General features: G+C 39.0%; 1 protein-coding gene across 2 annotated transcripts in view; it reads left to right on the forward strand.

Annotated features, from left to right (window-relative positions):
• The window catches only part of LOC115412168 (neuropilin-2-like), a 208,172-nt gene that overhangs the window by 173,425 nt on the left and 11,892 nt on the right, over nt 1–22,855 (forward strand). Inside the window, exons 13-17 of one of the 2 annotated variants that reach the window (XM_030124509.1) lie at nt 185–346; nt 8,174–8,442; nt 9,498–9,594; nt 13,048–13,080; nt 19,828–21,258. In XM_030124509.1, the coding sequence (XP_029980369.1) occupies nt 185–346; nt 8,174–8,442; nt 9,498–9,594; nt 13,048–13,080; nt 19,828–20,195 (929 nt within the window). In that variant the 3' untranslated portion in view covers nt 20,196–21,258. Of the gene's footprint in view, nt 1–184; nt 347–8,173; nt 8,443–9,497; nt 9,595–13,047; nt 13,081–19,827; nt 21,259–22,855 lie in introns of those variants that run through there. The other variant, XM_030124508.1, reaches the window with a different exon arrangement.

Raw genomic sequence — 22,855 nt, forward strand, 5'->3', positions numbered from 1 at the left:
ACCAGGTGTCTAGTTACAGTTCATAATAGTATTGGATAGTAAATTTTTTTGTGGGCGGGGCTTATCAAAGGGTTAATGTCACTAAACCAGGTCCAGTCCTGCAGAGGGGTTCGCTCTTAAAACACTGACATTAAATGGTGGTCAAACCTCTATTTTCATCCGTCTTTTCTCCGTCCACCCACAGCCACCACTCCGTCCCTGTCAGCTGTTTGCGACTTCGAGCAGAGCTTGTGCGGTTGGTCAGCTGACCCCCAGTCCGGCGTCAGCTGGACTCTGCACACGGCCGGCGGCGGCGGTGGACACGGATCCCACGGAACCCGACTGGACCTGGCGCTGGGTTCGGACAGTGAGTACTCAAACACATCACATCCTACATTCAGTCACTTCATGAACTTTACCTTCGTCATGGTTTTGTTATTGACCGTCCTCGGTACAAAGATAATTAACAGTGAAATTGTTCCTGTGGAGGAATATTCCAAACCTTCGCAACATGATGCAACGATTTCACTGTGTTCTGCTAAAAACGAGTACGACAACTTAATTGGGGTGTTAGAAAATGTTAAAAAGTTCCTGTAACCCACTTTGTTACTTTGTTTTCCTCTGTTCTGTCTGTTCAGTCTTTTTTTCTGTCTTCTCTCATTTACTTCCCTTGTGTCTTTGGTTTTTGTGTAAGAACCAGTTCCCAGTTGAAATCATTAGTCTGTTTACTTAATGATTCCACTTCACATCAAATGCATAATTCCATATTTTGGCTATTTTCTCTAAACTCTGGTTGTATTTTACCAGTATCAACACTAGGACCATTTACAACAGTTGCAGATCTTCCATTAAAACACAGGGTTAAATTCCTTCAACATGCACAAACATTTAACCACTGCATCCAATTAAACTGCACCAATGGAACATCTCTGATTGGCTGCTTAGTGAAGGGGGCGGTGACTATGGGGGCAGAGCCAGTAACATTAAACTCCTCCTGGTTCTATTGATACTGTTAATGTTAGGGTCATATCACTGTGTCAGCCTGCTTTAGCTATTGTTTATGAATGATCTTCATGACAACCAGGCTCAGCAGCAGGTAGAGCTCATACTCCTTTAAATACACCTTTAGAACGGGGGGGTCGTCAGATATATTTTATTTCATCGGCTACGTACAGTCCAATTTGATGTCAAGCCAGACCAGTAAAATATTAACAAGAATTTATAAATAACGACAACTTTGTTTTAGTACAAAAAAAGGAAAATTACAGTCTGATGTACAATGAATATTTACATTTACAAACTGTCCTTAAAGGAGTGATATTTAGCTTTTTTTTAAATGGAATTCTTCCTCTTCCAACATTTCCCTGTGGTCTCCATGAAGTGTAAATGCTCTGCTTGGGTCTGAATTCTTCATTCATTCAACTCCACTTCATTCAACCCTATTTCTGAGTAATTACACCAGAAAGGTGGTTTGGAGCGCTGGCCCTTTAAATAAATACTCCACAACAGGCCAAAGTTGTGCATTTAAAACCTTACTTTTACTCTAAATTATGTAAATATGATCAGAATTCACTGTGCAGTAAAAAAGTCCTTGTCTGTGTTTTATTAAATATGATATTTTGGTTGAGATACAGGGACACTGGTCCTATTTTCTATTTTCATCCTCATATTTTCCATATATTCCGTCGTCCATAGCCTTTATTTTCCTCATTGTTGTCATCCTCGTCTCATTCAGACTCCATCATTGCGATCACCTCGGCACCTCTTAGTCGACCTCTCTGCTGCTACTTTGCCTTTTTACACATCTGTCTGTCTTTAATAAGGCAGCCCAAAGCCAAAGCCAGGCTGTTTTATCCATCACACAGCCTCTCGTTCACACAGATACACAAATACTGTACTTCCACAGCCTCATCGCCCACAGCTTTCAGATAAGTTCGATGATGGCTTTGACAGAAGTGCTGCCTTAGCTCTGCAGCTCCCCTGGAGGCTTCACACACACACACACACACACACACACACTCCCTACCAGCCTCTCAAGGTGGGCCTGAGCGTACGTTAAGGTGTGTGTTGACTTTCCTTTTAGACGTGCGTACGACCTTGCCGTCCGCTGAGATCTTCCCCTGTATGTGTTGAAGCCGTCCGGTTCACGGTCGGCTGAGCAGCCCCTTCATAAACAGACAGGGCCGTGACATAAGGCCCGGCTCCACATCACACTCGGCTGCCGTTACACAACGCGGTGTACGTACGCGCCCTCGTGAGTGTGTGTGTTTGTGTGTAATTGACTTAGCGCCGTCCCTGTCTCGGTGTTCGACAGCAACATGACATTAAGTCTTGTTCTACAGAAACATTAGCGCGGCTCCCTGTCTGGAAACTGTCTCCGCATGCAAATCAAATCCTCTTTTTCGGGGTTTTAAAAAGAGGAAAAACGACCCCCCGAACGGAGCTCAGAAAACACTCGTTTCATCTCAGATAAGGACGGATGCGAACACTCGACCCTGTGGTGACGTTTTACTGAAAGGAACCGTCGACATCAGTGATTTCTGGAAGTGGTTCAGGTATCGATGAGCAGAGGAGGTGAAGATAAGGCGCTGACGGTAATGATCCAGGCTCCAGCTTGGATCAGTTCTGTAGGTTGGAGTGGATTCTGGTTTGAAAAACTGATAATGTTTACATGCACATAATAATCCACCTCATAGACAAACTTCCTAAAAAGGCGTATGCATGAAAAAAATCATTTAAATTCCCATAACTCCTGAAATGTTTGCACTATTGACAAAATTCACATTCTAAAATAACACATTACAGTAGAGGCCTTATTACTTTTAGCAGCGTTTTAGTAAGGTTTTAGCTGTGTTTTTAGGTGAATTCTTGTACATGCTTGTATATAATAGCGATAATGCTGTTTTGGAGTGTTCTACTGGTGAGTTTTGTTTTGTCTATGTTGAGTTTCGCTGTTTTCACCTTATTTCTGTATTTTCCCAGTTTGTAAAGTCCATTGATAGTTGTATTTTAACTGTAATATACAGTCATGGAAAAAAATATTAGACCACCCTTATTTTCTTCAATTTCTTGTTCATTTTAATTCCTGGTCCAACTAAAGGTACATTGATTTGGACAATTATAATGATACCAACAAAACTAGCTCATAGTAGTAGAATTTCAGAGCTGATATCTATCCATTTTCTATGTTTTCTTGATAATAACCAAAATCACTTCAGTTCTTCCATCAATATCTATAACATTGTACTGACAAAAACAGTGCTTTTAGACATTCCATGTTTTCTTTTCTGTCTGTTTTAGTCACATGATACACACAGGAGTTAGGACTGGATTGCATAACCATTGTTTTTAATGACTTTTGATGGTCTAATAATGTTTTCTGTGACTGTATATGAAATATAAAGAGATAAATCAGAAATTTGGTTTTTATATTAATATTTATATAAATATAGAATTAGAATTGAAGTGAATTTTATTTTTGCGTTTGCTGCTGCCACCAACCGTCAAATTTCCCCATAATGGGATCAATAAAGTCTTATCTTATTTCAGAATAGAACCATCACAGTAGTGGCCAAAAATTCTACCCATGACAGTTTCCCTAAACTCTGCAACGTCAATTCATCAATCAAACCCTGTGTAGTTCGACAAATGACTTTATAGATGCTTGATTTTACATTCAGTTAATCATGTTTTGTGGGAAAAAGTAATGTTTGCTTCAGATTTCTCCATTTTGTGTTCCAAAAACCTCATTTTCACTGACTAATGCAGAGGAAATGTTCAAATGCAGGGTAAATGGAGGAAATGTTCTAGCTGTGTTTCTGAAGTGAATTCTTGTAAATAATTGTATATAATAGTGCTGTTTTGGAGTGTTCTACTAGTGAGTTTTGTTGTGTCTTTGTTGAGTTTCGCTGTTTTCACCTTTTGTTCACTTTTTTCTGTATTTTTCCAGTTTGTAGAGTCCATTGATAGTTGTATTTTAGCTGTAATATATATGAAACATAAAGCGATAAATCAGAAATTTGGTATTTATATTAATATTTCTATAAAGATAGTATTAGAATTAAAGTGAACATTATTTTTGTATTTGCTGCTGCCGCCAACCATCAAATTTCCCTATAATGGGATCAATAAAGTCTTATCTTATCTTATTCAGAACAGAACGTCAGAGTAGTGGTTAAAAAATTATGTCCGTGAGACACTTTCCCTAAACTCTGCAACGTAGATTCACCAATAAAACCCCATGTAGTTCATTGTAGATGCTTGGTTTTACATTCAGTTAATCATATGTTTTGTGGAAAAAGTAATTTTTGCTTCAGATTTCTCCATTTTGTGTTCTGAAAAACCTCATTTTCACTGACTAATGCAGAGGAAATGTTCAAATGTAGGGTAAAAATACATTTGAAAGCCACCATAAATATAGTTCTAGGTCCATTATAACTGTCAATCATGCATTTAACCTGTGATTAGCAGAGACATTTTCATTTCCTGTCAGGCTAATGTTACACTATAGAGAAGAAAAAGAAAAAAAATCACTGGACTTACTAGATGTTACTGACTTTTTCCATCACTTACACTAACATAGAAGTGTACATAGGTGTAATTATCTGTAAAAGTACTGAACAGTTGTCATTTAGAACGTGCTTTATCTGGTGTACATAAACATTAAACACATGCATATATGCACCAAAGATACCCAGTAAACTGCATGTATGTGTGAGAAAGACATTAACTAATACTGACTGACAGATAATGAACACACTCACATGTCCACACGTACACAAACCGATGTAAACACAAACAAACACATACCTAGAAGTGAACTCAACACACACACACATAAACACACTCGTCTCCCTTCTTCCCTCACAACCCATTCTACATCCCTGCCTCTCGCTCCCGTGGAGAGTTGTTAATTAATTCCCTCCCTTTGTACGTTTGCCAAGATCAAACGCAGAGAGACAGAAAAACACTGCAACTTTCTCTAACTGTACTTAATGAGCAACGGTAATTTAGGTCCCTGCTTTTTTTTTTCTATTGCCTCGGAGTGAAACAGCAGAGATACCTCAACCCAAATCCATTATTCATTAAGTATGATGTGCACAAGGCTTTTCCTCCACAGATAGATAGATAGATAGATAGATAGATAGATAGATAGATAGATAGATAGATAGATAGATAGATAGATAGATAGATAGATATAGTGGAAGGGCAGATGAATGGAAGGAGGGAAGTAAAGGAGGATGGATGATGGATGGATGGAAGGAGGAAAGGAAGGATAGATAGATAGATAGATAGATAGATAGATAGATAGATAGATAGATAGATAGATAGATAGATAGATAGATAGATAGATAGATAGATAGATAGATAGATAGATAGATGGAAGGAAGGAGGGAAACATGGATGGATGGATGGAAGGAGGGAAGTAAAGAAGGATAGATGATGGATGGAAGGAGGAAAGAAAGAAAGGATAGATACATGGAAGGAAGGAGGGAAACATGGATGGAAAGAAGGATGAGTGGATGGATGATGGATAGATGGATGGAGGGAACGAAAGATGGATAAAAATAGGGATGAAATAAGGAAGGAAGGAAGACACCTGGATGAATGGATGTAGATAGATAGATAGATAGATAGATGGTTTTGTTGTCAGGTGTCAGTGTGTGTGTGTGTTTATAAACAGACTATTTCAGCTCCAGTGAAGCTTTTACTCTCCGGCCGTAATAGACCGAACCAGCAGCAGCTAATGATGATGGTCCTGTTTAGGGTGGGGGGGTTTGGGTGCTGTTGGGGGGGGGGGGGGGGGCTCGGCTCCTCTCCTCTCCTCTCCCTCTTACCATGTTTTCCTATTCTTCCTCTCTCTCTCTCTCTCTCTCTCTCTCCCTCCCTCCTTCTCTCTCTCTCTCTCTCTCCCTCCCTCCTTCCTCTCCCCTCTCCTTGTTTTTTCGCCTCATTCTTCCAGCTAAGAGGAGCCAAAGGAAGTGAATTAGATGAAAAATTGATAGTGTGTGTGTGTGTGTGTGTGTGTGTACAGAGGAAGCGCAAACACACACATGCAGAAGTTGTGACTGTGTTGGTATGATGGCTCTGCTGACTAAGTAGCAAAAATGGGAGAAAGCAATAGAAAGGCATGTCAGCATCCAGACTGATTAGGCCTGTGTGTGTGTGTGTGTGTGTTCATTTGTATCCACAGTCATTTGCGGCCATGATGAAATGGCAGTCTCATTTGCGGTTAAGCCTCATACCACAGAATAATGGTGGTAATGCCTTAAGCTCTAAGCAACCACATCCCCCTGCATTACTGCATCATATTATATGTTGGGCCTGTTTCACTGGCAATGAGCGACGCTACCGCTGCAGCAGCGATGACGCAAATCATATAATTCATTTAAATGGAATCCAATAAATGAACGAAATGCAAATAGCGCTGAGCAAATGTGTACGTTGTCATATATATATTTCTCTGTGCCAAAGAGAAGGGTTACATCAGGGCGTTTGATCATATGTTAGAGCTGAAATATACTCAGCCAGGTCAGAAGCACTAGATTTACACCCCCCCCCCCCCCCCACACCCCAGCACAGTTCAGATCCTTCCACTGGGTCATGTCTGCACTGATTAACTAGTTCCTTAACTCTGACTGATGCAGCTTCATGTCTTAAACGTCCCTGTAGATGACGTATCCAGTGAACTTAAGATAAGATGCAAACGACTAAAATACAGGCCAACGAAGAGCTGAGGACATGCTGAGAAGTACTAAAACTGGGTTAAAAATGGTTTAATGACCCCCCCCCTCCTTTATTTTAAATTTTATTTTATTTACTTATTTATTTCAATATTTTTCTGATGTATGTATTTGTAGTATGTATTCAGTACTGTTCATGTATCAGTATTGGATGTACATCAAGAATGGTCTTCTTTCAGGTAGAGTGAGATTGTGGAAGGAAAAAAGAAAAAATGGAAGTCCTCTGTCATATTGTTGCCTGTGAAATGGCTTCCAATAAAGAAAGTTATTGATAATAATAATAATAATAATAATAATAATAATAATAATAATATTGCATCACACTTACATAGCGCTTTTTTGAGCAAAGACGCTTAAAAAAACAAAACAAAAAAAGAACATTTAATGCTTTATTAAAACCTGGACAGATGGTAGTAAACCGTTATTCTAAGTAAAAACAGGTAGATGTTAGTTAATTCTCCTGTCCACAGCGCTAATGAAGATCTGGAGTGAGTCTCTAAGGACCTTCAATGTCTGCTCACTGCTCCTAATGAGTGCTAATGCTAACTTCTAATGCTAATGCTCATACTGTGTGTCTTAGCATTGGTTAAACGCAAAGACTGAATTTCCCTACAGGGATAATAAAGCTTTTTTTGTATTAGTGATTGTGATATAAGATCACTTCAGTGGTGAAATCAGATAGTAAAAGGTGAACACTAGCGGTGACGGCTGAATGGAAAGGTGAGAAGTGAGTGTGAGCATTTTCACATATACATTAATAAAGCGTTGACCTGTTGGAATGTACGGGTTCTAGATGTGGTAGTTTTTATGCTGTTGCAGTGTTTCCTGTGGAATTGATCTGGTGATGTGGCGGTGTGTAATTGGTGGCGGGGGGGGTGCAACTGTGTGCGTGCGTCAGTTTCCATCCTACTTTTAATACTATGGGGGTACGGGGTGATGCATCTGTGCCCCCACATTTATCTTTTCCCTACCTCCTGAAGCTTCACAAACTTTCATTTAAGAGGGCAGGATGTTGGTCCTGGACTATTATATATTATACGTATGTGTAATAAGTCTAATACGACGGCGATGAATCTTTTTTTTTGTATGAAATGCATGGTGTGGCAGAAACGCTGTGTTGTGTATTCATGGATGCTGTACCACATTTGTCCACCAGTCCCCGCCAAGGCGTTCTGGCCATAGCAACGTGATTGTAAGGCTACTGTATTCCTAAATTTCATTAGCCTCATAGCATAATTGCTTCAGTTGTGTTATTGGCCAGTTTGGGATATGGACATAACTTTACTCTAAACACTGCTACTTCATTTTATGCACATATCACAATTTGGCCAAAAATAGGACTTATTAATTAAACTGTGAGGCTAATGATATGCATGTGGTGGCATAAACAGGCTGAGTATCCCAGACCTCCCACACAGACATGACCTGTTCTTCTTCTGTGTTTCCTCCAGACTTCTCAGGGAACTACCTCCACGTGGATGCCGGCGCCCACACCCAGCGTAAGCGAGCCCGCCTGCTGAGCCCCGAGGTGGGGCCGGAGCAGGGCCCGCTGTGCCTCCTCTTCTACTACCAGCTGCAGGGGGAGGCGCAGGGCAGTCTGAGGGTCCTCCTGAGGGACAGCGACCAGGAGGAGACGCTGCTGTGGTCTCTGAAAGGAGACCAGGGTCCTCACTGGAGGGAGGGGCGCACCATCCTGCCCCAGAGCCCCAAGGAGTATCAGGTGGGTGGACAGGAAAGACGAAGACGTGGACAAAACACTGTGGACAGGTTGAATTCAGGTGGTTCTTTTCTAAGAGGGGTCTGGGATACAAAACGATAATGACTAATGTCAGAATATAGTTTTATATCAACTATATGGACATAAATATTTGGACACATGATGTCTACAGCTGTAAAATGTCCTGTTCAAGACGATTTGAGATGAAAACATCAAAATTTCCGTAAAGTTTAATGGGATATTTTTCTTCCTCAGAAGTGAAGAAAGTAGATGGTTAAATGTGGTAGAAATGTTTGGAAATGTAGAGTTAGAACATTTAAAATCATAGTCATAGATGAAAAAAAAAAACAAAATCATTGTTGAGAAAATTAAGTCCAAACCACCTCTGAGGAATTTTAGAATCAAAGATAATTTAAACCAAACTAACCAATGCAATGACATTTATCCCAATATAAAATTATATTCTGACATTAGTCATTATTGTTTTGTATCCCAGACGCCTGTTAGAAAAAAAACACCTGAACTCAACGTGTCCACATAGTGTATATGAAGATACCAACAAAATATATAATTAAATGAATATTAGAAGTGTCTCCAATCAGTGCCTTAAAGGTAAAAATGGGGGTTAGTTTAATACAGGAAAAAATCTGATAATGTATCAAATCATGTTTACCTATCTATCTATCCATCCATCCATCCATCCATCCATCCATCCATCCATCCTTCCTTCCTTCTGGGTGTCTTCCTTTCTTCTATCAGTCCTTCCTTCCTTATTTCATCCCTATTTTTGATTTCTATCTATATTTCCTTCCCTCCATCCATCCACTTATCCTTCTTTTGTTGATCTTTCCTACCATCATTCCATCTTAAACCTTAAAACTCTGCTCTTTGTTCAAACTTATGTATATTTTTTATTCCACCAACAATTTACACGTCTGGATTAGCAGAAACAAACTGCACAACGTAGTAGCATCTTATTCTGGTGCAAATAAATAAACAAATAAATAAATAAATAAATAACGTCCTCTGTGTGTTTTTCATGTGTGTGTCTCATCTAGGTGGTGTTTGAAGGGTTTTTTGAACATCCGACCAGAGGCCACATCAGAATAGACAACATCCACATGAGTAACAGCATGGAGCTGGAACAGTGCACACGTAAGTCTCATCTGAACATTCAGAGGTTTTTAGGACTCTTTTACCATTTACACCATTTATGGTTAGTTTTCACCAAGAGAAAAAGGAAGGATCATGTTGTTTCCTATTTAAATGCATGCATCATCCATGTGTGTGTCATCAATTATGTACCTCCTCACCACATTACCTACCCTACCGCTGCTGTTGTAAATAGATTCATATATCATCACCGTCGGGCGGAAACCTCATAAGTCCATTCTTGGTCTTTTTCTTTTTTTTGTCATTAATTGATTCTATTGGCCAGTCTTCACGTTGTCCTGATGGTTTAAGAAATATTTAGCCAGTGAAAAGTGCTGAAAATGGCTTGTGACTACATCTCTTAACTCTAATATACGTTGTTTTTCCAGTTTCCGGTAAAATAACCATTTTGGACGTAAATGTTTCCAACCAACAGCAACGATATATACTTTATCTATATTATAGGAAGTGGACTCTTTGTGTGTCTCGGGCATCACACTAAATCCATACAGATCTGACTGCTGCAGTTTGTCATACATGTGTATTTTTGGTCAAAGAACAGACTAGTGAAAATGACAAGTTGATAGGACCATTACTTTGGGAGATATTAGTAATTTAGGAATACAATAGCCTTACAATCACGTTGCTATAATCCATAGAATCATCACTGAAGTGGGTTACCTAGCAACAGATAAACAACAGGGCCACAAATTACATGTGCAGAAACAGACATTACAGCTGAGAGGTTATTCAACTAAAAATGTCAGTGGAATTTACCAAGAAAGTAAAGAACGTTAAGGAATGAACTGGATCAGAGGATCTAGAATGCACTAGAGTTCTATTATAGTTTATTCTTTATACCATCTATTTATTCTCATTCTCTTTTACCTCTTTTTTTAAACAAATTCCATGGCTTTTTTATTAACAAGGTGATAGAGAAGCGGTTTCTTAATTCTCTGTGTCCTGTGCATCTAGTGAATTGACAATAAAACATCTGTGAATCTATATAAGATTTAAAAAATGAAATAATGTCATGGATTCAAATATGTCTTTGAATTTGTCTCATTAAGCTTAAATTTTCCATCTGCAGTAATAAGTGATAAGTGTGATATGTCTACTTCCCATCATTGTCTCCTTTTTTTTTCGACTCATCTTTTTTTTTACCCATAATGCTCCTGTACATCCTCTCTTCTATGTGCTGTCACTCTTTCCTCTTTCTGTCTCCACTGCTATTTTTCTTTATTATTTTTCTTTCTTCTACACACTTCCATAACCTCCAGAAAAGAATAAACAGCCGTAAACTTCAGCCCCTTTTTCCCATGACCCTTGAACGCACCGCCACCCTCCCTCTCCCCCTTCCTCCCCATTCTTTCATTTCCCCTTGCTTCACCTTTTTCTTTAATCTTTTCACCCCATCTTCCATCCTCTCCCTCCTCTTCTTCTTCTTTTCTTTTTGCTCAGCATGTCTGCTTCCATTTACACCTCGTGTCTAACTTTAAAAGAAAATAGAGACGGCTCAAAGAAACGGAGGGAGATAGAATGATGGAGTAAAAAGACGAAAGCAAGTGAGACATGAAATGACTTTGAGGGGAGGGATGGGGGGGCACTTCCTGTCCTGCTTCTGTGTCCGCCCACTCTTTTGTCTTCTAATCTTTATCTTCACTCAGTTTAGTGAAATATCTGTCATATGGGATGATTTATGAGCCTTTAGACTCCGGTGACATCGTGGAACTCGACAAATCTCTATTGATTTCCTTAAAAAACAGACTAACGCTGCAGAATGCACTTACGCCTCTGCTTTACCTTTATTTCAACGCTGTTCTTTTAATAACATTCACCGCACTGAATAATTCCACAGAAACATAAATCAGTTATTGTCACTTTGGGATGAATGTTTTCAACCCAAACAAACGTATACAAAAAAGAGCTTATACACACCTTCACTATATGGACAAAAGTCTGTGGACATGTTGAATTCAGATGTTTCTTTTCTAACAGGGGTCTGGGATACAAAACAATAAGGACTAATGTCAGAATATAGTTTTATATTGGGATAAATATCATTGCATTGGTTAGTTTGGTTTAAATTGTTATCTTTGCTTCTAAAATGCCTCAGAGATGGTTTTGACTTCATTTCTCTCAACATTGATTTTGTTTTGTTTTTTATCCATGACTATGATTTTAAATGTTCTTCCTCTAAATTTCTAAAATATTTTTCCTGCTCAGACTGTAAATAATCATTTTCTACCACAACTAACTATCTACTTTCTTCACATCTCACTGAGGAAGAAAAAACTACCATTAAACTTTAAGGAAATACTGATGTTTATAAACTATATAGACATACATATTGGGACACATCATGTCTACAGCTGTAAGATGTCCTGTTCATGAGGATTGGAGATAAAAACATCAATAAAACGATGTTCTGACATTAGTCATTATTGTTTTGTATCCCAGACCCCTGTTAGAAAAGAAACACCTGAATCCAACGTGTCCATATACTTTTGCCCATATAGTGTATCTTTGGTATTATGGTCACTGTCTAAATACTTAAGGACACAAGTGAATAATATCAGCTATCAGCTCATAAACCAATAATCATCAGTATGTGTTTCTCTACATCAGTATATTAATAAATACACAAATATTAACAGTTACATTATATTTGATTCAATATTAGTTCATTTCTAATACCGTGTGGAGAACATGTCACGATTGCACATTTACCCAGATATTGCACATTTATGTACAAATATGTTTTTCTCTTAGTAATAGTAATTTATATATTTTTTTATATTTTATATTTTTGTTTTGCATGCCATTTTTAAATGCCACTTTGTTTTGGTTGTTTTAATTTCCCAGTTAAATTTTTGTATTTCAATTTTTATACTTATCTTAAATTGTCGTGGCATTCAGTGCGGATGGCAAAGTAAGATTTTTATTGTACGTGGAAACCTGTGTCTTTACTGTACACATGACAATAAAACACTTTGAATCCTCAGACTGATCTCCTTAAATGGCACTGTATGTAACACCAGTTCTTACTGCATTTGGCGTGCTATACATACACATTGTTGACCTTGCGCATGTTATTCAATGCCATTTGATCAAGATCTCCAGTTCACCTACCCCTAACCCTAAATCAAATCAAATTTTATTTATATAGCATCAAATCATAACAAAAGTTATCTCGTGACACTTTACATATCGATAAATATGTACATACATAAATCCTAGCCCTAACCCTCAGTGCGTGGTATTTGATGCATCGATTCATGTTGGACAGGGGGGTAATAACATTTGGAAAGCTTATAATGCGTACAGATAAAATACCAATTAAAAGTGTTGTGTACATTTACATGAGTCATGACATCACATTGGAATCCTTGACTGTCATCATAGATGTCCGAGGCAGTAACACTGATTTTTTGCCTCTCTCTGTTTTTCTTCCAGAGCCTCTCCCTGCTTTAACTCCTGGAATAAGCAGTAAGTCCTACTTCCTGTTTGACATGTACTTCCTGTGCCAAATGTCTGCTTCCTGCTTGTCGCTAAAGCTCAGCTCAGCTCGCAGCAACGGCCCTGAGTAACCTCTAAATATGTAGAGCGCAAACTCACAGAACTGTTCTGTCTGACAGCTTGAACAGCCACGTACACAGAGCGTGGCGTAACAAGGAGTGTTTTCAGGTCATACTGTGTGTTTATACGAGCAGGTTATTTATATGTGAGATAATGACGGCGGCGGCAGCTCCGTGGAATGGATCCACTGCATTGTTCAGGCATGGCTCAATGCATGCTGGGATGACACACCTGGATATGCAGTTTGGTCTGTTTTGTCTCACAGTGAGAAAATGACACGCTTTGCCAGTTATACAAACTAATTGGCTCATTTACAACATGGGAAATAATACACTGCAACCAAACAGGTGTACGTTTATACAGTAAATCAAGCGTTTATCTTTACAGTAGTCGCTTTTCCATCGGACGTCTGCGCAAAATTTTACCAATATTTACTAATGTTGAAAAAACAGAAGTGCATAATGTCGGTTTTTCCATTAAATCACAAATGCGATAATTTATTTATTATCGCGAGATGACACAAGAAGTCAATCCATAAAAATGGTGACGAACGTAAATATGGTGTTGATTTACAGATATATTCATCATTATTATTATATTTTACCCCTCTATCTCGTACTAAATTTAAAAAATGATTGGGTTTCCTGGTGTGTCCACACATAGTGCGACATGTTTCTTCTTCGCTTGTTGTAACGTATGTCAACATCCGTTTTTTTTAATTCACCTGACTCTAGCTGCAAAAAAAGGTCTTTCCATTGCAGTTTTGCGTGATATACCATTTGCGCTATGCCTGAAAAACCACCTCTTGCCAGTGCAAATATTTTGAATTGAAAAACGAGACTTTTGGCGAAATTGTCAGTTTTTCATTAGGTAAATTTTTATGCGCAAGTTATATTTGCACAATTTGAGGGTCAATGGAAAAGCGACTACTCTTAAACTTGAAAGGATTTTGCTTATATGTGGAGGATTGCTTAAAGGGTTTATATGTAGTATTTCTACGAGCTAATATCAAAACTGACCTAAAATAAGTGTTTAGAATAACGAGCTGGGAAGTTCTGCCAAAGATGCCAGTGTATTGGATTATAGAGATATGAGCTGAATCTATTTACACTGATGGTCCTCGGGATTTATGTGACCACTAGAGGGAGTAGTGAGTCACTGTTGGTCTCCCATGGTGATAAAAACCAACACCACGGGGCCAGGTTGAATATGAGAATACTACAAAATAACTTTAAGCATCATTAGAAAAGAATTGATACAAATAGAAGCTGTTGTTTTCTCCACTGGACTCGGCTCGAAGTGTAAAGAACAGACCTCTGATTAAAACATCAGAATGTGACCAGATGGGATGAGAACCATTAGGAGACAACTTCTAGAGTCAAAGAAAAAACTGATAAAAATAGAAGCCATTGCTGTTGTTTCCACTAGAGACTATAAATGAAAACATGGGAGTTTGATGGTTAAATGTCAGTGTTTCTTCTGCACCAGCAAGTTTGATTCTGAGGCTCATGAAGGTATATAGTTATTATGGGATGTTCTTATCTTTGCTAAGTTGCCCTTTGTTGATCCATGGTTCAGACTAAACTGTGAAAGTTCTAACCTTGTTTGTTCGATTCCAAACAGATCTTTAGTTCAGCTACTGACAACACAAACCAAACAGAAAACAGAGCTGATTCCCGTAATTTCTGGTCTGTAAGCCGCTACTTTTTTCCACACACTTTGAACCCGTGGCTCAAAAATGATGTGGCTGATCTATGTTTTTCGGGCTAACGATTGATCCGGCTGTCGAAGAAGGAAATAGAGCTGCTGCACATAAGCTTGGCATCAATGAATCGATGGTGATGGTGGTGGCTTATAGTCCAGAAAGTACAGTAATGGTTTTACTGTGGCTGTTTTCAGTCTAAAAACAGAGCTAAGCTAACAGAGCTAAGCTAACAGAGCTATAATGTAAACTATCAGCTGACAAAGAACATGATCATTATAAAACTGTTATTTTGAGCGAGTTTGAAGAAAACGTGTGGAAACAATGGTCTTTATCCTTTATTCAGTGAATGATCCCGTCTGTGGAAACATACGGTTGATTTGTTGGTGGTTTTGGTCCAAAGTGTGTTCTGGTACCAGACTGCCCCCACTGGTCAGAGCTTGAACCACTTTAATGACGACGGTTGGGAGTTGAAATGATCTCCTCACTGCTTTTTCTTTCCCTCAAGCCTCGACTTTTCTTCCTTTCCTCCTTCTGTTCTTTCTTTCTGATCACTGTTCGGTCCAAATGTCCGTCATTTGCTCCCTCATCCTTAAATTGTCCGTTCTGAAAGCTGATTAAAGCGGCTTTAGCAGATTATGCTACTGGATCTCTTGGTATCGGAGTCTGGTTTTGTCCCAGTACAGAACAGATTGCGATCCATATTTTTCCACCGTTTGGCATTTGAGGAAAATCAGCTTGGGTTTAAGCAGCGTCAGAGGACATCAAGCTTTGTCTTCAGTTACATTCGTGAATATACTTTTAATATTTAACATCCAGCAGATTTGTGTCCGACAGCCTGTTCTCGTCTGTCTACTGTGTGGGTCTGACATTCCTGCCTGTTCTCTTCTGTTGTGTTGAGTTTAAGAATAGTACAAAGTTCAATTCAAGTATCAAGTCAAGCTCACGTCGAGTTTAGATCAAACGCATTCTTTGAATACTGTCGGATACTTGAGCAGGACTCGGTTTGGTTAAACACAATTCAGTTGCACAAAGATGTTTCCAAAAATAGTCAAAGAAAGCCAGGTGCCAACTCCTGAAACTCTGACCTCCTGGATTTCACATAATGCTTTGCTGCTGTCTCGGGTTCCTAAACAGGGATCAGTTGACTCGCTCTGTCACTTCTCATGAGACTGAGCCGATTGCGTTTCTTTGACATTTACTTGCGATTGTATCTTTTTGGATGATTGTGTTGTAGTTGAACCCTGACCGTAGACTCAGTGGAGAAATGTTAGAACAATTAAAGAGATTTTTTAAAAAAAATCCTAAATGTCGCGGTTTAATTATAGTCTCGTGAACTCATCTTTAACATTAACGGGACAGTTTCATTGCGGGATGACGCGAAGCATTGCGGGATGCTGTTAGGGGTTTGGTATCTGTGGCAACCATGGAGGTATTTGGCTTCTGGATGCAGAAAATGAAGGAATAAAACTGCATATATCTGACTGAGAGGCCAGCTTGTAGTTCTGAATAACATATCTTTCTTTCTTTATTTATTTAGTCTCATCAACCCTTAAAGACCGACTGTTTTTGCGGTGACTCCCTACGTTTAATCTTTCCTGAATATTTTTTATTTATTTCACCTTTAACCAGGAAGTCCCACTGAGATTAGAATTCTCTTTTGCAAGGGAGACCTGTCCAAGGTAACAGTCATTCAAAGTCCAAACAATACAAAACACATACATGACACACAATGAATAAAAACAACTATTCAACTATAATGGCATCAAGAAAAACAGTGACTTTCCTCCTGAATTTGTAGCTATGTTATACTCTGTATTTTGCATTTTTAAGTGAAAATCAAGTATTTTCTTCTATTTTATTCACTGATCATATAGATTTTCATAGAAGCTTAGAGTTTTGTTTTTTTTTTAAATTTATTTAACCAGGAAGTATCCCATTGAGATTCAGAACCTCTTTTACAAGGGAGTCCTGGCCAACATTGGCAGCAACAAATACAACATATAGTTACAAAATTACACAGTAAAAACACACATAACAGGCACATTCCACAATAAATAGTTAGTAAAAATAACATTTACAAGCAGATTAAGAAAAACAAGTGCCGGTTATGGAGTCGGCCTCAAGAACTCTCAGTTTGGACTTAAAAGCACTCAAAGAAATTAACTCAGTGACTTTTTCAGCAAAATCTCTCATTAACTGAACATAAACCCAGTGTGTCCATCCACTGTCACTGATCCAACTCCATGGGTTTTACTGGTGAATCAATGCTGTAGAAGATGATGGTGTTTCCATGGTAACAACGGAGCCTCTGAACGTCCAAATGGGTCATATCTGATGACCAGGAAATTAAAAACGAACAAAAGTGGCATTTAAGAACGGCATGCAAAAGAGAATGAGCATAAACTACTATTACTAAGAGAAAAATATATATTTACATAAATGTGTAATATCTGGGTAGTGCAAACTGTCAGAGGTAAATGGTATGTGGCGTGCAAATGTTCATGTGTTTTTCACTTTTTTTTTTTTTTTGTTTTTTTACCAACGTTGTCTATGCCGCAGCCGTTCAAGATCCAAACTCTGTAGACGAATGTGTGTTTAAGTCCAACATCATGACTTTACAGCAGCAGCAAATACTTCACACAAGGTTCAACAGGTTAAAGTGAAAGAACTGAACACTTTTAGCGCTGACAAACTCTAAAGAATCACTGGAAACTGGCTGAAATAAACCCACTGACCTCACCTCAGTAACTCTGGGTTCATGACCTGAAAATGACCCTTCAATTTGAACAAAGATAGGTTGTGTACGACAGGATGTACCACTCGTTTATGTAAAAGTTGGCCGAAGATTGTCAAGTAGATGCCAACAGAGTTACCTTATTGTTCACCACTGGAAAAAAAAACATAAAAACCAGATTTCCAAATGGTCAAATAAGCTCTAATTTTACCATTACTCATCAAGCAAACACTTCTTCAAGCAGCAAAACCAGAGAACAAATGTCAGAGTTCGTGCTTTTATTCAGATTTTTTGGATTCTCTTGTCCTCTCCACCTACAGTATAGAGACAGAAACATTTGCTGCAGGTCTTGAAGAAAAACAAGGGATCAGAGTGCATTTGGCAGCATAATACATACAGCATAATGAAAAACCTTCCTTTCTGCAACAGTAAAATATTTTTTTCTATTTGGTAAAAAGCTGTAATTTCTGTTTAATGGTTTAAGAAAGTAACGAACTACACAAACTCATCATGCACAATGTTTGTTATAGCAGTGTTTTCCATGAAGACACCATCAGGAGCTGTTTTATTCATCTTTTACTATGTTTTATGTTACTTTTCAGTTCATAGAGTGTTTTACATGTGAAATTATTTTCTTGTGAAACAGTTAATTGCTGCCATTTTCACTCCGTGTCTCTGGAGGAAGAGATCCTGTGTTTTAATGGGACCTTCCTGGATAAGTAAAGTAAATTAATAGATTAAATAAGATCATAAATACAAATAAACATTTATTTATATAGTAATAACACATGTACACACAGAGTTAGCATTACTAGAAGTAAGTTGCAAATACATTATTGCCTATTAAAGTGGAATAATGTTTTCAGACACATTCCTCTTTTTATTCCTATTTCTACACATCGGTATAACCTTTGACCTGATGTAATGATTCAATTCTGAGTCCCAGTTACACTTTATCAAGAATACATTGGAGGTAAAAAAAAAAAAATGTTCTATTCCAACTTAAGTTCATTTCAACAACAGTATATTATTTAAAGTTTTGATCTCAAACTTGAGAAAAGAAAGATAGTTCTACTTATAAGTTCCCAAACTTTTACCTCACTTTAGGAATGATACTTTCTGCTTTTTTTTCAGACATTAGATTATTTTATAAAAAGCAAAGTAACGGTCAATTTGTGCCGAGCCCTGGAAATCATCTGTGTTAATCCACTTGTGGGAGGCTGCTTGGAGTGCAGCTTTACAATCAAAGCCAGTTCTAAACCCTTAAAGAGCACGACTGAAGTTAAAAAAAAGGCAAAAATTAAGCTCACGAGTTTCCTTGAGGTTCCATATCTTTTTCCTCAGTGCACCTCTCTCCTTTCTCTGTCCTTTCATTATTTCTTTTTCTACTCAGCTCCTGCTTCCCCAGCTGCCATTCCTCCTCCTTTCTTGCGTCTTTTCCTTTCCTTCCTTTCACTCCATCCATCCCTCAACAACCTCCGTCTCTCTCTCGGCGGGTTTCTTTCACAGTGAGTTGACAGAGTATTGAAGTTTCAGACAAACCCTTTAATGCGGGATTAAAGATATCATGGCCGGATTAGCTCCCCCTCCCTTCCTCCCCTTCCTCCTCCTCTCCCTCCATCTCATTTTCACTCCATCCTTTCTTCTAATAATGCCTCTCATTCTCTTCCTCTTTCTGCCCCTGTAATTTTTCATTTGTTTCCCCCCCGTCTCTCCGTCTTCCTTCAACCTCCGCTCCATCCCCTTCAGTGTGATCTGATGAAAGCTGCTGCATTCTTCTAAAATACGTCGCTACTTAACACTTGCCGCCCTTTGTCTAAAGCTGGTCGTTGCATAATGAAGAGCTTTGCATTTCTCTGATCGAATCTTAACGCATGGCATGAGCCTTTGCGTGTCAGTGTGTGTCGGCTAATGCTTGTGACATCTGCATTCAGCGAAGAAAAAATAAGATCAAAGTGTAAAATAAACACAGGCCTATGTATCGGAATGGAGATGCAGCTGAGAAAAAGGCTGTTTAACTATTGAGACAGTGAGCGGGATGTGGAAGGTGACCGCTGCCTGCTGCTGATCTTTCAGTTCCAGCATGGTGCGATAATTCCGCTCACTGTCCCAGTAATTACACCATTACCAGCTTTGAAAGCCTTCAATGCGGCCCTCTGCATGAATGCACCCCCCCACCGACTGAGCCTCCACTTTAACGTGTCCTCCTGCCCTCCAGGGGGTGCCGTGTCTGGGATGGAGCCCACCGTAGACACAGTGGCGGTGCAGCCCGTCCCCGTTTACTGGTACTATGTGCTGGCGGGAGTTGGCGCCCTCTTGCTGTTGGTCACTGTAACCGTGGCGGTGGTTCTGTGCTGCCATCGGTACCACTGGGCCGCCAAGAAGACCAGCGCTAGCCATCATCACCATCATCATCATCATCATCACTCGGTGGCGTACCACAACCAGCTTCCGAATCTGCACCAAAACAGCTACCACAACCAAGGCTATAACCTGAGCTCGGACCAGAACCAGCTGGGACCGGGTCTGGAACCGATGCTCACCATCAGACTGGAGAAAGACGACAGCTACGACTCCCAGTGTTGAACCAACGGCGACCGCGTGGACGTTGAACCTGCCGCTCAGATGAGGTCATCAAAGGGAGTGGAATAAACGAGCCGGTTCTTCGGTTCTGGACGGGGGACGCTGCCGCAGACTGATCTAAGCGCCTGATCAGGACGCGTTTTCATTGTTGTTTTGGAAAACTGACAGGATGACGGGAGACGTACGACTCCTGACTTGAAACTCAGCAGCATCTCTGCAGATGAAAGAACCTCTGCCGCACGGGCTGACATCGTATGACAGCGAAAACAACATGGAACGCAACTTTTTTTTTGATGATGCTCACGATGGTTTAGATAATTGAAACGGATACAACAAACTAAAAATTAAACAGATTACGGGCTGAACACGTCGGGGCTGGATGTGTTCGTCGTGTGCCCTGTTCCCGGATTTACACCATTAACACTGTGGACGATGTTTCTGTGGGACTGAATGAAGCGTTTATTTACCCACAAGGCTTTGACAGACAGGAGTGAGTGACAGAGGCAGATTAAGGAAGCAGGTATAGGATGAATTAGTGTCGGCTGTCCGGTCTACACACAACACAACACAACACTGCTTTGGTCTGTGGATCGGCTGTTGGTGTGTCTGCGTTACACCAGGACAGATAGGACACAAACAAGCTGCAGAAAACACAAACCAACACACATGTACAAATGTACAAATGCACAGGCACGTCCAGCCATAAGTGCGTCTTTTCTTTACGTCCTGAATATGCCTTTTTTCACCTCTTCAACCCAACAACGAGGTCGTGCCTCATGTTAAATATGAGTATGAATGAAGTTTACTTTTTGCCTGGAGTTCATAGATAATAAAATGCCTGTGACTGTAAATGTTCAAACTATAGATACATAAAGACTGATGCTCCGTCCACATGAACACCGATATTTTCTCTCCACATGACCTTCATTTGACAAAATATCTCTAAAAAGGCGACTCCAAACTGGTACAAATGCTCAGACAAACCATAGTCCGATAAGTTACATTAACCCTCAAAAACCCAAACATCCACCATCGACCAAAAGCATCTACTGATCTAAACTGTTTAATACCTGTTGACCCACTAATCCTATCACTCCATGTAAATAATTGCTGTAAAATACAGTTATTCATCTTTTCACGGTCATCAGATATGGCCCATACGGACGTTCAGAGGCTCCGTATTCAATGACAGTGGATGGACACACTGGATTTATGTTCAGTTACTGATATATTTTGCAGAAAAAGTGACTTTTTCATCAGTTTTGATATAAAAACCTTTGAATTTACCCTGAACTTCAATGAACATCTACATGATCAGTGAATAAAATATAGGAAAATACCTGCTTTCACTGAAAAATCCAAATGCAGAGATCAATATATTTATTTATTAATTTTTTTTATTTAACTTTTATTTAACCAGGAAAAAAGATCCCATTGAGATTAAAAACCTCTTTTCCAAGGGAGTCCTGGCCATGAGGCAGCATGAAATACAACACACAGTTACAACATACAATAATTTACAGGACTAACTGGTAAAAATGAAAGCATTTGTTTGCCAAAAAATTCTGTGCCCCTATGTATTAAATGAATGTGTCTATGACTGAATAACAAACACAACCTGCTCTGTGCTTTTATCTACATGAACAGTAAATTAACTATCAGAAAATACCTGGAAAGTGCAAAATGCAGAGGATAATATTACAATGAATTATGGTAAATGACTCAGCAAAGGTTAAATAAAGACAAAAACTCATCCACAAAAATAGTTTCAACGCCCGTCTACTCCCTCTCCCAAAGGTATTGGTGCTGACCTCTATCTACTGCAGGTCATACTCTGATGTATACACCTGGAGTAAGTGTTTCAGGTGCAGATTCATTACACAAACACATAATAGACAAGAACAAAATGGTTTGAGACGGCATCGATTAACAATCTCTGAACACACAGACACACAAACCAGGAGTTTTGGAAGCCTCAGCTTTCGCATCACAAAAATGTATAAAACAGGCTCAAAAATAGAGAAAAATATCTGTTTTGCAAAATCATGTGGACGGGGTATGAGTATCCCATCATAAACTCTGAGGATATTTTACTCTTGGATAAATTCTTATTATGTTGAACCAATATACAGTGTGACATCTGTGTGTTTTCATGCATTAAAATAGACCATTTACAGCATATTCGCCTGTTGACCTGAAAACATCTGGAGGATTTCATCTTATTTAACGAGTGAGACAAAAACACACTGTGAGGAATAAACATTTTGATCTGAATGAACTTTGTATGAAATGTTCCCCAGAGCTGATTCAAGTGCTTAACTACTGTCACTGCAGGATTTTCTTAGAATGGTGATCTGCTTGGTTGTACATGTGCTAGCATTTGCTTTTTTTTTTAAGTTTCTGACATTAATAGAATCGTTAAAGTCAGGACATGTCAATCGTTTTGTTAGTTTTGAAGTTTTACATGTTAAACGAAGCCTCAGCACTTTTTTTTTTTGCATCTTATTATTGAAAGTTGTGGATCTTACACTGTGAATCTTAACAGAAAAATGCATTGTGTCGTACTGATTTACTGAATATTAACCAAATACTTTGATTTTTCTTTGTCACCACATGTTACAGTGAGTCTACATGTGCTTATTATTGGTGTATGATATTGTAGT

Source organism: Sphaeramia orbicularis, chromosome 21 (genome assembly GCF_902148855.1).
Source record: "Sphaeramia orbicularis chromosome 21, fSphaOr1.1, whole genome shotgun sequence".
In the NCBI taxonomy this organism is placed as follows: domain Eukaryota; kingdom Metazoa; phylum Chordata; class Actinopteri; order Kurtiformes; family Apogonidae; genus Sphaeramia; species Sphaeramia orbicularis.